This window comes from Haemaphysalis longicornis, unplaced genomic scaffold (genome assembly GCF_048455015.1).
Source record: "Haemaphysalis longicornis isolate Haplotype H1 unplaced genomic scaffold, Haemaphysalis longicornis Haplotype H1 scaffold_18, whole genome shotgun sequence".
NCBI classification, from domain to species: Eukaryota; Metazoa; Arthropoda; class Arachnida; order Ixodida; family Ixodidae; genus Haemaphysalis; species Haemaphysalis longicornis.
Genome location: NW_027526282.1, coordinates 9306377 through 9325019, shown reverse-complemented (window position 1 = coordinate 9325019; position 18643 = coordinate 9306377). Strand labels below are relative to the sequence as shown.

Genomic DNA, 18643 nt, shown 5'->3' with positions numbered 1-18643 from the left:
GCTCTCCATTTCAACGCCAACAGGGAAGGTGACAGCAATCTAGAGGGCTGCACTGATGTGGGGGCAGACATCGGTGAGAGTGACAAAGGCATGACGGAAGTCGAAGAATCGCTCGAAACAGTACGAGAGCCCTCACTGGGCTTTCTTTCAACACCGGTTCACGTTGAGGCTGTGGACATGGAGCAGCCTCTTCTAGACGAGGACAGTGCTGCCCGCATTCTACCGAGAGAAAGTTCGCCGCCTGAGGCACTGGCTGATCAGAAACCCAGTGGTGCTTCAGTGGCAGAAATTCATTCAGAAGGCAATGCCGACTCTGTCCCGGCTCTGGACCAGTCGGCAATTCAAGATGTCGAGAGTGATGACAAAGAAACGGCAGCTGCGGTTGTGGAGGCTGAACCGTTGCCAGCGGCCCGCATGCTTCTGCCTAAAATTGTGGTAACGCGTTTGGACAGCTCTCCGCCGTTATCCAAGCCTAGTAACGTGGAAGGCAGTGGGGTGACTGCCAGAAAGCTTTTTTCGCCTCCACCAAACCCAAAACATTCACCTCCTAAGAAGGGTGGGCTTGATTTGAAGAGAAAAAAGAGCCCCAAAAAGGAAGGGCCAGGTTTGGTGGAAGATATGGGCGAGCCATCATCATCGCAGAGCATTTTGACATCTCGCTATAACTTCCGAGAAAGGCGCAAGAGCACTGTCGATGGCAAGGAATCGCACACAGCAGATCAGACGAGGCGGTCGCTACTGAGGGGTGGCTCTGCGCCGCCGTCTGACCGACCACCAGTTACCCCGGCCAAGGCAAGAGCGGGCAGCAGGGATTTGAAAGGAGGCGCCAAGGAACCAGCGTCGAAGGCTCGAAAAGCTCGCGCTGCCAGTGAGGAACCCATGTCCGCGCACAGCCGTGAAACGCACCAGTGTTGTAGCCCTCTCGGCAAAGTGTCAAAGCTGCGTGCCGTGAGGAAGTCTGCCACACCCAGCCCCAGTCACAAGACACCAAACACGAGGGAGAAGACACAGACGCCAAGCCCAAGACGGGATTCAAGGACACCGAGTCCAGAAAAGACAGACGCTCCAAGACACTCCAAGAAGGCCTCAACTGTGAGCAGGAGGCTCGCGATGCCAGGTCCTAGTAGGAAGTCTGCCACACCCAGCCCCAGTCGCAAGACAGCAAAGACGAGGGAAAGGACACAGACCCCAAGTCCAAGACGGGAGTCAAGGACACCAAGTCCGGAAAGGACAGTCGCTCCAAGACACTCCAAGAGGGCCTCAACTGCAAGCAGGAGGCTTGCGATGCCAGGTCCTAGTAGGAAGTCTGCCACACCCAGCCCCAGTCGCAAGACACCAAACACGAGGGAAAGGACACAGACGCCAAGCCCAAGGCGGGAGTCAAGGACACAGAGTCCGGAAAGGACAGACGCTCCAAGACACTCCAAGAAGGCCTCAACTGTGAGCAGGAGGCTCGCGATGCCAAGCCCTAGTAGGAAGTCGGCTACACCCAGCCCCAGGCGCAAAAAGCCTAGATCAAGGGAGACAACGCAGACTCCGAGCCCGAGGCGAAAGGCGAGGATGCCGACTCCGGAACGTGGGGCTGAAACTCGTAGTCCGACAAGGTCAGATGCACCGGGCCGCCCAAAAAGGGCCTCAACTGTAAGGAAACGGCTCGCGACGCCAAGCCCTACTAAGCAGTCAGCGACACAGAGCCCAAAGAAAGCGGCCACAACACCTCCTGCCAGAAAACGAGCTGCCACTCGGACCCCCTCTAAACAGCCTCCCGCGAGCCCGGAGAAAACACCGACTCGTCGATCCAGGGCGACCGTGGCCACCACGAGTCACGAGGTTGAAGATCCTTCTTCCCAGAGCATGGAGAGCCAGTCCACCGCAGTTAGTGCAGGGCAGAAAAGAGCGGCAGCACAGGACGCCAGGACTCCGAGTCCCACCAGAAAGGCTGTCAGGAAAGGAACAAGGGGGCAGCACCGTGCCACCACAGATACCGATCAGGCAGAGCTCGCCACGGGCAGTTCCACCGCAGACAAGAGCCCTACCAAGGAGAGGCGCAGTGAGACTGGAGCGCTGGCTTCCCCAGATGCCCAGCAAAAAGCGCCTTTGACAAGGGCCCGTCATCAGATTTCTGAAAAGCATGTGGCAACACCTTCAAAGCCAACTGGCCCCACTCGGTCCACCTCGGCTGGTACCTCCAAGGCTGGTTCAGAGACTGGTAGTGCCAGTCTCGGGGCCATCGCTGAAGTCGACGACGACGTGTTTGTGGAAGGCGACGGGGAAGTGGCGGGTCCTTCGACAGGTGCCAGGCCTGAGGGGCTGACAGGGACGGTGGGAATGCGGTTGAGGTCGGCTAGCCACAAACTCCTCAGTGGCACGGCGCTGAGCTCAATCGCAGAAGTTCCCGCCGCTGGGGAAGGGGTCACGACCCCAGCACGCCGTGGCCAGGGGAAGCGCAAAGCCAGCGAGGAAGCAGGGGAAACAAGTGAAGAAGCGGAACAGGGCGCAGCAGCGATGCCTTCCCCTGCCAAAGGGCAAGCACCCCTCAGGAAGAAGGGCAAGAAGCCATCTGGTAAGATTGTTACGGCCACTCTATAGCTGTGTTCCAGTTTGCAGACAGCTTACGAAGCAGTCTGAATAGACATCTAGAGTAACAAGAATTGGAACAGCACACTGGTAACCAATGCTACAGTGCATTAGAAGAAAGAGGTGTGTCATTCGGGGCCGATTAGGGGGTCCCTTTTGCAATGAAAACTTCTGCAGAGGAACTCCTGTTGTAAGCAGTGCCCCTTTCAGCCGCTGCTTACCAGTTGGTTTTAAAAGCTTGTTTGTTGAATTAATTCTTATCTATCACACCCTAAATAGTCTTCTTTCTTTATTTCATGATGTAAAGTTTTATAAAACCCGTCAAATAACTGTTTAGTTTGATTTAAAAACTTATAGGTAGCGCTGGCTGCAACAGGAGTTCTGTGGGGAACGCCTGCACTCCATGTAATTTTCTCATCGCAAAAGGGACCATCGCTCTCCATTGGTTTTTTTTTTTTCCCCCGCATGACACACCTTACCTTCTAGTACACTGTACCAATGCAGACGAAAACTTTGAGACAGACATGTTAACAAACTCGAGCCGTAGTTTCGTAAAAAGGGATAATGTTTTTCTATACACAAATGTGGCTTAAAAAGTAAACAATAACATCTTCGCCAGTAGTTAGGTATATGAAATATTTAAATGAAAGAGCGAGCTTGTTTCTTACAACGCTAATGCGTAAAAAGGTGGCGCTGGCGTCGTTTATCAGTTTAGACAGGACGTTAGATGTCTCCGAGAACTAGTCTTTGTTGCGACTTCGTCCGAATTGTAACAGAGCTTAAAATGGCAGACTGTTCACGAAGACGGCAACGAAGCCATCTAAAGAGTGCATTGGAACGCACCCGGCGTGTGTGCTCTGTGCTGTACTCCAGAGAGAACTTGCTAACACGCATTGTACGAAAAGCCAGATTGGCTTTGAAGGGGCCTCAAAGACAAGATACAGCCTGTTCAGTTTGGATGAACTAGCCTATGGTAACCCACTCAGCTCCATTCGACCCATGAAAGACGCTTTTGAACTGAAAAAATGCAACGATTAGGGAAAAACTCAGATTTCTCACTACAGAGATGTAATGTATTCATCCGCCTGGCTGCCGTTCTAGTACTAGGACAAACCACGATAAATGCATACGACCCTTTAGTGCGCATAGCAATGCATTTAAATATTCATTTTTCCCTCGCGCTGTGAATGCTTGAAACGTGCTGCCAAACGAAGCTGTAAATAATACAAATATTGATCAATTTTGTTCATTTGTGGAGCATCTAACGGAGCCTGTATAGTTATTTTTTGTTGTCGTTGGTGTAATAGCGCAAGAAGTGTCTTGCGGTGTTGCAGTGTACGTTTTTGTACAATTCTTTCTTCTTTTTTTTCTTCTTCTCGTGTATGCGAAGAGTACCAATGTAGCTAATGTGCTATTGATGTACTCGCTATTCAAAAAGCGTTCTGCTGTTCCCCTTATCGTACCTGAAAATATTGTATGTCTTTGACCTTGTATCTTATTAGATACCTGTGATGTTGTATGCCCGCTACCTGTATGGGTCTGCAGAAGACCTACAATATTGATAAATAAAATAAAATGAAAAAAGTATGGCCAGAAGTGGCATGTTATGGCCCAGCCCTAAAAATATTTTTATCGGCGCTTTACCTGGACGTCTGCATTCATGTGATACAATCAAATAGAGGTCCCGTTATAATCGCCCAGTCATATTTCTTTGCTGTGGCTTGTGTCGGGGGTTGCCAATCCCAGAAACAAGATTTTGTGACGTAGAAAAATCACCGGAATGTGGCTGGAAAGCAGCCACTCCTTGATCTGTTTTTTAATCTCTCGAATGCTATTTGTTTCAAGTTTGCAATAAAATTCGTATGATTGATGTCAGGGCAAAGCACTCTGTTAATACTTTCGGCCCTGGTGGTTTCAATTGACGCCATCACCTAGTGGTTTCAATTGATGCCATTACCTAAAATTCCTCAAGCGTATAGAGAACGGAACCAAAAGTGGTAGTTTTCTTGGGAATTGTTCTTCAATGATGCCTGTTGCGATAGATATCACTGTTGTTTCATTTTAGTGTAACTGGACGCTGCAAAGAAGCAACAGCTCTAGCAAAGTCAAAATTACGACATTGAGGCTTAAAAAAATGGCAGTCTGACTTTTTTTCCCAAGCTTGTAAATCTATAAACCCGGGCACTAAGAAGCTCATTCGTTGTTTGTAGGTTCATGTAGTCATAAGGTTTAGGCAAATATGCAAAAGTGATGTCTCTGGCAACATAAAATTTTCAATTTCCAGATGTCGAAATAATTGCCTCATAAATAAATCTGTGAATATTTGCACTTCCAGCTGTTTTCTGTGTGTTCTCAGAACCTAAAATTTAAGAAAATATTGTTTTGCTTGAAATAAAAAAATTATGGCTGAAAGGTTTAATGGACCAAACTTATGTCCCCTTGAACTCTTTTGCTATCATTCTTCTCTTAGATTCAACGGCTGCAGGCACGTCGACGGCGCCACTGGCAAGCAGCGTCCATGCGAAGCCCACGATCCGGATTCGCCGGCAGCAGAAGAAGAGGGCCACGGCAGCAGCCAACGAGTCCTCTTCCTCCTCAAGCAGTGAAAATGACGCCCCCGAGACGTGAGGTAAAGACTTGAGTTTCCTCGCAAATTTTCTCCCACGTGTCGCACTTGAAAGGTTGTGCTTGGAGCATGGGTCAGGTCTGTTTGCTGTGAGGGGAGAAAAAACGAAACGGCAGAAATTTCACTGGAAAATAAGTTTTAAGTTACAGCTCAATCAGTTTGTTGCATAACAGGGTTCGCACAGGTCCTTGAAAACCTTGAAAACCCTTGAATTTAGATGTGTAAATTTCAAGGCCTGGAAAGTCGTGGAATTTTTAAAGGGTCCTTGAAAACCCTTGATTTTTCTGGAGAGAACCAATGGCCCTATCTTTTCACAAGAATTTAAAGTGTTTGTCGTGAATTTTAGGTGTTAAAAATGTAAAGAAACATTGTAAAAATCAAGTTTCAGTGTATTGCGTGAAATTACGAGTTGTGGATTCTCATTATTACGAGGCAACATTGGGAGCAGCACTCCTCAATAGAATTCATGTCGCAATACAATCCCGTGAAAGCCGGCTTCTGTTCTCTATCTTGCATGTTCCATCTAGTCTGTGGATGGCCTTTCATTGCATGTTTGCTGTGCCTCATACGCTCCATCTGTGTTTGCTTTTACATGCAAATGGTGGACGTGTACATAGTTCATCCTGCTTTGCAGCAGCACTTGCTGAGTTAATTTCAGCTGATACTCTTGCTGACAAAGCAGGAGATGCAGGCAACATTAACTAAGTTTTGAAATCAAACAGCCTCGGCAAAAGACCAAGAAAAAAGAAAAACCTCTAAATACAAACTATGAAATAAAAAATAAAGCAGGGGGAGCATTCATGAACCCATAGCGCCTATCTAAATCTGCATTAATGTTCTTAGGTGTTAGGCAGTATCAAAATTTCGCATTGTGTTGAAAAAGTTATAAATAATCCCAGATAAAACATTAGATGGAGACCTTGAAAATGTGTTTTCTGGTCCTTGAAAGTCCTTGAAAACCCTTGAATTTTTGCTTTTGAAGCCCGTACGAACCCTGATTTAGATTCCAGAAAGTTGAGGTCTCGCCTACGTTTGGTGCTTGTAATTGGGTCATAATGGTGTAATGGAACACTCTGAGTGTGATGGTATGTGGGGGAATGTTAGGCTTGTGAAACTGTCTGTGTCACCAGCGTGTGATCATGTTTTAACAGCTCAGCTGTTTGAGCTTTTAGTTCTGTTGTCGAGACTTACCAGAAAACTCAGCCCAGCCAAGTGCATGTTAGCGTGCGCCACCTGAGGAGCGCCCGGCGGCGTCCAGGCATGCGCCACGTGAGGAGCTCGCAAAAAAATGCCAACACAAAATACCGAGCGCACGTGAGCATGCGCCTCGCGATGAGCACCCGGCGTCGGCCAACTCGACTGAGAACACTCTGCCCAATGTTTGTGGCGTGATTTCTCGCGTGCTGTTCTCCTTGCCAGTTCACGTGCGTTCGCACCCGAAGTGGGGAGCATAGGTGCCGAGTTCGCGAAGCCAGTTGCCGTGGGTTTTAGCGTGTGCTGATGCAGTACGCTTTGGGAGAGATATGAAAACCGGTGCACAAAACGATCCGGGCCTGCCAGTCGTGGAGAACTTTCAGCAAGATGCTCGAAGTCCATGTGAGGGGAAACAGCTGGGCCACCGACAAAGGGAAAGGTGCTGCCAGCCCTGCGGTTTCTCCGGAAGTTTTAGTTTTAGTTTTTATACAAAGAAAAAGTGCCTTGTTGAAGAGCAAAGGCACACCTGTTCTCCAAGCTTTTCCCTCCTGTCAACTACCTCTCTTGCCAGACTGTGATTTTCCATGTACATTTTACGGTCGTTTTACTTTATGTACTTTGCTGCAGAAGGTGTGTTTTTATGCATGTTTGTGTTTAGCACATGGAACAAAACTCTTGATTCCAAAAACAAAAATGACTGCACAAAGATCTCAGATGTGCATTGAAAGGCAAACGAGAAGGAAACGGTCATGTCAGTAAACTTAACCCCTGTCCCACGGCAAATGTAATGTCATTCAAGCTGAATGACATTAGCTGTCAATGACATTCGGTTCGGCCGTGCGGGTCTACACGGCGAAACAAATGTCATTTGATAGGGATAGCGCTCTCGCAAAACCACAAACTTATATTTCAAGCGCATCTAGATTGTTTTCATGCATAATATTTAGTACCGTATTTATTCGAATATAGGTCGACCTTTTTTTTCGAAAATGTGCTTAAAAATTGAGGGTCGACCTATAATCGTGACCGAAGAACCTCGACCTATTCGCCGCGAGCTCGACATGTAGGTGGCGACAGCGTCGCGCTGCTAGTGTGGATGCTCCGATGAGCGGCCCGTAAGAATGCACACTGAGGGCGCGCTTCGTGCTTTTTTCTCGCCGTATGTGCGCACAAAAGGTGCAAACAAGAGTGGTATAATGTAGTTCGGTTCCTCAACGTTCAATGTATAGCATGGAAGCGGCAGTCAGTTTTCATTACTCCGCCAAAAAAAGCGACGACTCATCGGGAATCTCAGAATGGCCGTAATTGTGACAATGTGGCTCGTACGCTGTGTACGCTGTGGCTCGTAGCAAGCTCGATATTTCCAGACTATGGCTTTGAGCCTTCAATAAAAGCATAAATAGAAACAAATCAGGAAGCCTCGATCGCTAAAATTCAGTTTACAACGGCAATCCCAATCGCTTTCAGTGGTAGCATGACGCATTCTTGCATTTGTGGGATGCCCTGAAATTGTAACACTACTTAATTAATGCCTCGAAATTCTTTCTAAGAGCTTACGATATTTTTTGTGTGTTCAAAAGGCAACATAAAATTACTGAATTTTGATAAGCGGAGATATATAAACGTAACCGCTCTAACGGGTCTTCTAAATGAAATTTTATCGACTCTGAATGAAGGTTTGATGAATAACGGTTTCTGATCACTTCTGTACGGCTTTCGTCGCAAGTGCACTTGCGAATTGAATTGTCAACGCACGCAGCACAATCAACATGTTTAGCTAGGTTTTCGCATATTTAGCTAGGTTTTCGCAAAGTGACAAGCAGGTTTAGTGTTCAAACCAAGCTTCTGGGACCTCACAGTGAGCACAAATTTTCTATTACGGCTGCTCTGTTGACCATTTGCGTTCCTTTTAAAATCTAACAGGTGCCTGCAACAGCGAGATGTGTTTGCATTCTTGCGTATAAGGTCGCTTAGGAACCCTAAAGATGGCAATAAAAGAAGTTGCTCTGTTGCAGATGCAATAAAACATTTCCTTTTTATTTCTCGTTGCGAATCAGCGCAACGGGTTACCGGTAACTACTTTGTTTTGTAAACTGAATATCGCCTTTGTCTTGGCCTTTAATTCTTGAGGATTGGTTAAAAAATGAAATTATGTGCATTTACTTTTCGGGAAGAGGGGGGGGGGGGGTCCTGCCAACGTTGCAAAAGCAGCGAGAAGAGAACGCATGTACCGCGAAAAGCCAAACTATGGTTATCAGTATTACTTACAATCGAAACTACACTAGGCGTCGTGTTCTGTAGCGGCGAAAAAGCAGTACTTTACCACGTATTTTCAAAACTGATTAACCCCCCTTTGGTCCGAGATTGTCCAGGAATTGTGGCTCGCCTTTTTCAAAACTGTATTGAAAGCAAGCATTGTGGGAAAAAATGAAAAAAAAAAACCCCAGCGAGTCATGGCACACACCCCTCACACATGTGGGCAACAACGTGCATTATATTACGCGCTTTCTCCTCTTTCTTTAAACTTAGGTCCACCTTAAGAGGTTAAGACTTACCATATTAGGCATTTGGTTATGCTGAGTGAGACGTTTCTGGATAAGGGGATTCATGTCGGATTTGAAAATGATATATATGAAAATGACACACGAAATGCCACATGGCAGACGCACACTCACAACTACTTAATTTTACCGAAAACTCCCGCCTAACTACTCTTGCGCATCCATAGAAACGTATTTTAAATAATACGTAAAATTAGCAACTCGATACAGTTGAATAAATGTTTATTCCTCCTCCTCAGTATAAACAACGACTGTCCAAAAAGGGTATTTATTTTAGAAAAGGTACGGGAAGGACACGGTCACACAGGCGCTTGCGGGTGTAAAATACGTGTCCGGTAATGTATGGGCGATAGCGCACGGGTCGTGTGCAGTGTAAATGTTTTTGTTTGTTTCTTCTTTCTATAAGAGCACAGCGCAATTTTACGAGGGTGTGGAATTTGCACGCGTATGCACAGGTCTTATCGCTTCTTACCCGTTTCGCGTACTAAACTTTTATCCTTTAAATAATCACCACGCCACCTTCAAAAAGCACCCTTCGGTGTTCCCGAAACGGCAGACGACTGCACTCAACAAAATAAGAAAAGTGCAATGTGTGGAAGCAATGTTTATAACACGTTTCACGCTCAAGCGGTGACCACGGCGAAGATGTTTCGTGGAATTAAACCAGCGCACTAACCCGCAACGGCCGCTGATTATTACGTTTCTAGAGGAAATGCGCAAGCAGAGGTAACTATGTCATTGCTTACTGCTAAACGAGCACACATATTGGTTGTTTTGTCGTGTGCAGCACGCGTCTTGCGCCGCACGCAACGTGAAAAAGCAGACGACGCGAGAGCGTCATCCACACTAGGAGCGGTTCGTCCCGCCGCCGCCAGGGGCCGACTGTGTTCGCGCTCGGGGCGAATAGTCGTGATCAAAAAATGGCGAGCGCACCGAGCGATCCGTTTCTCCGTCGCGCCCGGCGCTCCTCAATTTGAGGCGGTAGCGCGGAGCATCTAGAACAAAGACAGGCAAGAAAATAAAGGAAAAAATAACAAAACAATCAGCGTAAGAAAACCACCCACAGTCACTGCCGGCTATCGCGCATTACCTGCGGCCGAACCGGACACGAGCGAGCATGCGAGCGAGCACGAGCGAGCTTACGTACTGACTAGAGAGCCAGATTGGCTTGGCTTGGTGTTTTCGGAGCCGCGGTAGCCAGGGGGGTAAAGCGAGCTCCGAGACCGTACGAATCATGGGCGCTGACATGATACAATTTTCATGGTTGCCAGATCAATTGCATTCAGTCTTCTAAAAAGTTGTTCCGTAATTATTTAACTAAAACAAAAAACTGAAGCAAAATAGTTACAAATAATTGCTTCAGTAATTAAAACTAGCTTTATAAAAAACTTTTAGTGTAATTAAGCTCTTATTAGCGGAGAAAGAGTAAGTGTGTAGTTCAGTTTTGGTTTCGATTTTCTTTAAGTGTGCTAGGAAGTGGCGAGGCCCTTGCGCCTGACTTGCGTAGTGTGTGTGTGCAGTCTTCAGCTCAGATCTGCGTGCGTGCAAAACGTGTACAACTGGTACAACTCGGATGCACGCGCTGAGCAAGTGCCTGCCCGGGCGCTTGCGAGGCTGTCATTCTTTCTTCACGTTAAGCACCCTATCTGTTGCCCCTGAACTGACGCCGGAACAGCGATTCTGATCTGACCTTGACTATCGCAAGTTCACTACAGGCTACGGAGTGGCAGCCAGCGATCGTTCCCATTGGAAGAGAAATAAAAGGAGCTTTTATAATCGTTCGGTTCCAGTTGTTTTATGCATGGAACTTCTTACAGCTCTTCGTGCTTCGAACTTTCGCGCAAACGTTCGTGAAGGTAGAACGTAAAAATAGGTAACGAAATGCGGTTTCTTTTTTAATCAGTCAATGTTCTCTCCTCGCGCGCTCTGTGCGGTAAATTACTGCCCATTCAGTCCCGCAATCTTTCCCTTTGAAGTGGTGGAAAGCAGCTAGAACTTGATGAATACAGACAGAAATGAAAACGGGACACGCCGCGGACTGTATTTCGCATACTCCCTTGGCATGCATTCTTCCACTCCGTTGGCATGCGATCGACCGCGCTCTTTCGTTCCTGTGCTTCAAAGCGCCGCGACTCACCGGCAATATCAGCGTTGGCCCATGCGATGTCTTTTTTGTGTGTGTCAATAAAGGTTTTACATTGAGCTAACACCACAGGCAGTTCACTACACTTCGTTTGAAAAGCATTGAGCGACTCGCAAAATGTCACAGAATGGCAAATAAAGCGGCACAGCGCAAAAATGCACGCAGATCATACGGAGATTCATTATTCTGTGCACCCAGTACGGATCAGCTGACTCCTTGGCGTCCTCGCGCATGCGATCAGTCGCATTCGAGCTTGCGAGCAAGTGTTGCGTGAGCGTTGCCACATCTTGCTCAAATAGTCTCAGTATACAAGTCGCACGTACGCTAAACCGAAAACACGTCGGTTACCTACCCACAGGAGATAAACTACGCAATGCTGTCGACGCCGCTTACACAAAATCCGCCTGGCCAGCGGTCCGCCATGTTACAATTTCTCCCGGCATGCTTCGCTAGCCGGACGCGGAAACGCCACAGTAGCACGTTGCCAGATTACAACCCATCGCTTTCGCCGTTTTCAGTAAGCAAAAGCTCAGCTGGCAACCTTAAAATTGTTGTATCATGTCTGCCACCGTGTGTCGTACGGTTCCAATGCATTGGCTCAGCGGCGCGCTTTCCCTCTAGAGTCAGTATATTATCTCTATGGCGGTAGCGGCTAGCGCGAGGTGGGGGTAAGGTGACTTTCGCCACCTAGCGTAGCCACCTCGTGAACGGAACGGCGTTGCCTGCTTCGCTCGCTGTCTCTACTATCTCCCGTTCGCCGTTTCATGCGCTTTCTTTGTGTTTGCTTCGTTGTGATTTCCGCACACAACGTTTTTCTTTTTCTTCCTCCATGGTTTTTCTCGTGCGCATTTCGCGATGTCACGTCGGACTTTAAGCGGCGGGTGATCCTGTTTGCTGAGAACTTGAACAACTGCGCCGCTCAGCGAGAGTTAGTCGGAAACAGCGGGACGACGAACTTTTTGCTTGTAGGGGACTGCGTCGTGCGTTTCGTGGTGGGAGGCACGATGCTCTCGAGAAAAAACTCCGGCTGCACGTGGAAGAGGAGCGTGCGAAAGGACACCGAGTGTCCTGCGAAGATAGTCAGACCAAAGCTCAACAGTTAGCGCTGCGAGGCGGGATTGGCCGTTCAGCCTTCAAAGCCAGTCCGGGGCGGGGGTGGGTAATGAACTGCGGCGCAAGTTCCGACGACGACGCAGTGTGTGGCTCCGACCAGGGAGGTGACTGCGTTGTAAATAAATGGGAGTTTTAAAAAGTTTCCTCAAGTTTTTTTCTTAAAAGTATGGGTCGACCTATAATCGAATATATTATTTTTTTTTTCGGCGACTTCAATTTTTAGGGGGTCGACCTATATTCGTGCTCGACCTATTTTCGAATAAATACGGTAATAAACAAAACAAAGAATTTTTTTTAAAACTAAAAATAAGAAAACCACCGGTTTAGGTGACATTAGTAGACATCACAAGCCGAGACAAGTCCGCAAAAAATTCGTATTAGGGTAGCGTGCGCACTGGGGGCGAGATTTTCTTTTTTGTTAGTACTTGTTTGTCTTTCTTTATTTGAACAACACAAAGAAGAAAATATAAGTTTACTGACAGTTTTTAGAAACATTATTCTGTTGTTTATTACTGAATTTTCTCGTCTAGTGACGTGCCACTGCTGTCGAGGCTACTCATTTGGCTACTAACTGAGGTCCAGGACCTCGGTTAGTTGCTAAATGTCATTCGCCTCAAATGTCATTTTATGTTCCAATGTAGCGCCGAATTACTAATGACATTTAGAGCGAATAACATTTGCTCTAAATGTCATTAGATCGGCCGTGTGACAGGGGTATGACTTCAAGTCCCCCATTTTGCCGTTTTCCCTCTTGCACCCCTCACAGGTCTACGCTGACCCCCAAAGAGTGTGTGGCCTTCACCAACGCTGCCACACACAGGAGCCCAAAGTAGCACATCAGGATGTGCCTACACAAACGACTGCGCCGGAACTGGCCACGGTGTGGTCCGTGCTCAACGAAGGCCCCGGAAAGAAATTAAGGAATGGCAGTGCCAGAAATGTCGCAAACACACCGCCTTGAGAAAGGACAAATGTTAGCCATGGGTGAAATGGTTTTCATACGAAATGATTAGATTTCTCTACCCTATATTTGTGCCATTCAGCACAGTTGTTGAGAGGAGTATTTATGCAAATTTTACTTAGTTTGAATGCCGTCTCTTCTTATATTGGTGTTAACCCCCGCAGCTGTGGAGTTGTTGGGTGTTTTGTAAAGCTTATCATAATTTATTCATTTCGGCGAATGCCTGTGTCCCGTTTGTAAGTTTTTGGGATGTGCCCTGCTGTGATATCATGCTCCTGCAAAAAAAATCGTGTGCAAATGCCTTTTCTCAGAGGAGGCCGCAAGTGGAAATGAGCTTGTTTTTCCTTCGCAATTGAGACATCCGTATATATAGCAGTGTTGTTTTTTAGTGTTTTGTAAAGTCTATCTTAATTTATTCCTTTCCATAAATTCTTGTGTCCTATTTGCAAGTTTTTGTGGCATGCCTAATCGTGATGTCGCAATCCTGCAAAATGTGCTGATGCATTTTCTCGGAGGAGCCTGCAAGCTTGGAGAATCTTGTTCTTCCTTTACAACTTTGACGTTCAGAACTCCAGAAAAGGAATAATGGTGCACATATATTTACTAACAATCACTGGCATGCCAGGATTGGAAAGCACCGTCCTTATGGTGATGCAGAGGCTTTAGTTGTACAGCTGTCTGTACATGTGAGCACATTGATGGTGTTTGTCTGCACTGCCTCTATCTCACTGGGCTGCTCTGTGATAAATGTTTTATCTATTATAGTAACCACAATGCCGGTGATCTGTTTCTGTGATATCCTGACATATCGTTTCATTAAGCTAGTTGGTGCATATTGCATCAAATAAAAAGAGCACTACAAACCATGAAAAACCACGACAGAAGCTCATTCGTCTCGTCGTTCTTCGTTTTTCTGTCGTGGTTTGTAGCGCTCTTTTTCCTTAAACAATATATCAAATTTGGCACAAACTACATGTGAAGCATCCTCAACATGGCAAGTTGTTTCCTCTTTTCTTTTACTTTTTACTTTTCTAGTGTCGTGTGTGGTGCAAGGCAAGCATCACTGCCCTGCAAGTGCACTAAATGTAAAAAGCCAACAACAGTATTGTGCATTTGCGTTTACTAAGCATCTTTTACTTTACAATGTTATTTTTATGTCATGACAGATGAATTCGTGTTTCATTGCTGATTTTGGAGCTTTAAGAGTGCAAAAAAAAAAAGGCGAGAGGAGATGTTGGGGGGGGGGGTTAATGCACCAAAGCTACACCTAATGGGTGGCTCCGGATTAATTTTGAGTATCTTTAACTAATGCCGTAGTATCGGTGGACAGGCAGTCAGTTTCGTTGTTTCGCCTTCACCAGGAAAGCAGCTGCCAGTGCCTGCATCCTTCTGTTGAACCTGCGTCCTTGAACTTGGTAGCACCACGCCTTAGCCACTGTACCACTGCAGCAGGTCTGTAAAGAGTGCAATTCGGTGCATGGACGCCCACCTGTTAATGTACAAACTATGAATGCGGAATCGTGACGGTTTTTTTTTTTTTTTTTTTTTGCTTTTAGCAGTGATATGAAGCTTTACTAGTGCCCCAGGTGAAAATATTTTGTCTAGCTGGATTATTGAACCCGACATTCTTTCTAGCTAGAAATAGGCAGAATTTCTAGCTATAAATCACTTTCTAGCTCATTTATAGCTGGATTGAGATTATGTTCCGGCTGGCAGCTATCTTCCAGCTAGCGTTTGTCAGTCCTGCTGGAAGGAAAATACCTGCAACCTGGAAATAATTGTCTCTAGCTAGACCAAGAATTCCAGTAGAAATGTGGGCATGTGCACTCTGAAGCCTAGCATGGCATTACATACCCACGAAGGTGTGCTGCATGAATAAGCAGGAATTTTTGCCGAATCTGATCACTGCATCTCATAATGAGTAATATCTATGTGGACATGCTTAATTATGGAAATGAGGCTTCCTTGTGCACCTATAAAATGAATTTGCATCCTGCATACCATAATTTTTTTCACCTGAGCCAACCTGTGTATTGTGCAATTATACATTGACCACATTGTTGTCAGTCGCTGTCACTGAAATCAAGCTGATGAGCAGAAGTAGCAGAATTCTGGCGAGCTTATTTTTCGCGATCCCCGCAAGCCTCATCTGGACCAGTGCGAATGTTTCTCTAAGAATGGTCCACCTGATTGTAGCAGTTTCGAAAGCATCCATTTCGAGCCGCGCTGCAGTGTCTTCGCCCGTGGTGTCACCTAATTGCGCAGCGTATGGTAGACAAGTTTGAAGATTTTCCACGCAGCAACTGACATGTTCATGGTGATGGCGATGACTTTTTATAAAGGCACTTTTTATAAAGGGGTTGCCGAGCTTCATTCACAAAGCAGTGATTCCATCCAAAATCGCATTTCAGGCTCAAAATGAGAAATCCCCTCTGGTGAAGCTTGAAAGTTGGGGGACCCCTCAGGGATCCGTCTTGTCACCCCTCTCAGTCAACATGGCACACCTGGGCCTGCCTAATGCATCTCAAAATGTTGCCTGTCTATTTTTTTATTTACACATAGGTGAGAATGTTTGGTGTCAAAGGCACGCTGGCACCTGTTCTTTTGTTGTTCAAAGCTCGCCACAGGGTTGGTATTAGAGCCTTACGTGCATATGGACAAAGTGCAACTGTTTGGCTGCAGACAACATGGACAAATAAAAGAGCTCGGCCAACCACTTATGGTTGGTTAACTTCGTGCGGATTGCTTTTCTTCTTTGTTCGCGCTATAAATAAACTTGCTTAACGTGTTTGTTTCGCTGTCGCCTCGCCTTCACTCTGTTCTTTTGATGAGAGAATGGAATGCTATGCAAGCAATCTCCCATGCCGTGGAACCTTTTTAGTGCGAATGTTCTGTTAGTGTGGCACACTGGATTTAACCTCTATGTGAAGCCTCTTTGGAGCTATTGAAAAAAAAAAACTGCCGGTTGCGAATTTGGGATCTCTAGGTTACGAAGCCGATGCCTTTACCAACTTAGTCGCACGATAGCGGGAAGAGACACGCTGTTGGGAGTCGCCTATCTGTGGTCAGGGGATGATAGTGAGGTTAGAGAAAAGAATGAAATACTGGTAGGCTGCAATAAGCGGCTCCTCGATCAGTTAAGACAATCGGGAGAAGTGATTCTAGTGGGAGACATGAATGCCCACATTGAGGACCTGGACGGATACACGGACTGCAATGGCAAACTCGTACTAGATGTGTGTGATGAACATAATCTCATTTAGTAAACAGAATAAATGTGAGGGACAAATCACTTGGGAACGAAGGGGACAGCAGTCAAGTTTATAGACTACAGCCTCCTATCAGGAGGAGTATATAAAAGGTTGGCTCTAGCGAAAATAGCTTAGGAAGTGATCATAAACGGATGACTTTTGGAAAAATGGAAGGTCAAAACCCGAAAACAGTGGTTCACGACTTGAAATTTAACGACCAGGAAATTACTAATATTGCGAAAAGCCTGGAGACGGAAATCGAGAGACAGCCTAGGAAAGAATGGGAATACAGCGAACTGATTGGTTTCATTCAAGGAAAGATAAAGAATGCAACTACTGGGAAGGAAAAAGAAAACCTGGAAGCTGGTGGAACAAGGAAATCAAGGAAGCTATAACACAGACAACAAGCATTGAGAGAGCACAGGGAGGCCAAGCGAGTGGGAATGCAAGCACAGGAAATAACTTTGAAGTCGAATTGGTACCGCCTAAAGAAGCTGGAAGTACGAAAACTTGCATAGCAAAAACGAGAAAGTGAGCGATGGGTTTCGAATATACGGGCAAAGGATAAAATCGCGCCAGAAAGTTTTGGAACCGTGTAAAGGAACTAAGGAAAAAGACCGAAGAAATACGTCTTGTCATAAACGGTGAAGGTCAGGCACTAAAAGGGGAAGAGGCGGTATTCCACATTCACTCAATAATACAAGAAAGTTCAGAAGAACGGAGGGAGGATTACATGTCATTTAGAGTGGGGCAACTAAGATAGAGAGCTAAAGTATAGTGCCTAGAATATAGGCACTATAGCTAAAGTTGGAGAATCTAAACTAGAAAAAAGCCGAAGAAAATGTTCTGGCTAATACGGAAACAGGGACGAACGAAATTCCTATATGGCTGGTCAACCTACTGGGCCCAAAAAGCAAAGCACAACTGATTCGAGCATGAAAAACATAAAAACTAAGCAAGTACCGGACAATTGGCGTTAAAAAAAAGCATAATGAAGATGATCTATAAAAGTAAAGGAGACAGGGCTGATGCCAATTCGTACAGGCCTACCTCAGTGGCGTACAGGCTGGCAATGCAAGATATAATAGCGGAACTTATAGCGTGAATAGAGGGGAACAGCATACTGGGAAACTACAAGAGGGATTCAGACGAGAAAGGCGCTTAGTGGACAACTTTTTGTCCTAACCCAATGCATAGAGGTGTCAATGGCTCAGAAGCGACCACCGTGAATAACATTTCTCTATATAAAAGGACACTGGTTCCCAGCGCATATGGGCCCGGTGAGCACGGGTGCGAACCGTAACGAGGAAGCAGACCGAGCAGCGCATGTGCTCACCGGCCATGGCACTGCTCTAAGCCCTCGACCTACGGAAGGCGACAATGACGGGATGATACCGGTTGGCGCATATAAAGGGGTGCTGACCTGGTATCGAGAAAACAGCAGGACGTATCCGCCACCACTCCGGAATCTCGCCCGACGGGAGGCAGTACTGCTACGACAGCTGCAGGCACGCGCAATATGGACGCCAGTACTCGCAAAGCATGTATGCCCGGAGGTATACCAAAGTGATGTGTGTGCGGTGTGCGGCAGGGATCGAGCCAATATGGTGCACATGTATGGGAGTGCCAAGAGACAGACCCACTCACGGACCCGCTGCCACCACGCCTTGCCAGTGAGGTGGCCAGCACAGACTGTAACCTACAGCGGGAGGCCGTTCAGCTTGCGCTGGCGGCCCTGGCCCTTGAACGCCAGCGGCCGAACACGCTGCCTCCCCCCCCTCCCCCCCCCCCCCCCCCCAAGGAGGCCGGCGACAGTAGGTAACCAAGTAACCTCTCGCGGGCAATAAAGATGTTGTTTCTCTCTCTCTCTCTCTCTATATATATATATATATAAAAGGAGACTACGACAACGTAGATAGAGAACTTAAATGGAGCATACTTCATATTTAAGCGGAAAAGACTAGGCCAGGACTTCATTTATGCAGCTATTGCAGGGAATTTACAATGAGAGCGAGGTGAAATTACCTGGGAGGACCTAAACTGCACAAAATCAGTTAGATTAAAGCAGGGTTGTCCTTCGTCGCCATTGCTGTTCATGCGCTAGCGCTGTACATGGCAAGGCTAGAGAGATAGCTTGAGGACAGTAAAATAGGTTTCAAACTGGGTTATAGCCGCAAAGGACAGGAAGTAGTACTACAAACAGATAGCGAACAGCGT

At 46.6% G+C, this 18643-nt stretch overlaps 2 protein-coding genes across 2 annotated transcripts in view; both read left to right on the top strand.

Annotated features, from left to right (window-relative positions):
- The window catches only part of LOC144166655 (protein ELYS-like), a 93835-nt gene extending 93803 nt beyond the window's left edge, over positions 1 to 32 (top strand). Inside the window, exon 36 of the mRNA XM_077696187.1 lies at positions 24 to 32. Coding sequence (XP_077552313.1) covers positions 24 to 32 — 9 coding nt within the window. The remainder of the gene's footprint in view (positions 1 to 23) is intronic.
- On the top strand, positions 17 to 14431 carry LOC144166616 (uncharacterized). The gene is made up of 3 exons (XM_077696157.1): positions 17 to 2563; positions 5048 to 5206; positions 12981 to 14431. Exons 1-2 carry the CDS (start codon positions 91 to 93, stop codon positions 5203 to 5205), a joined length of 2631 nt encoding a protein of 876 aa, XP_077552283.1. The 5' UTR covers positions 17 to 90; the 3' UTR covers position 5206; positions 12981 to 14431.
- Positions 14432 to 18643: the final 4212 nt, after the last annotated feature.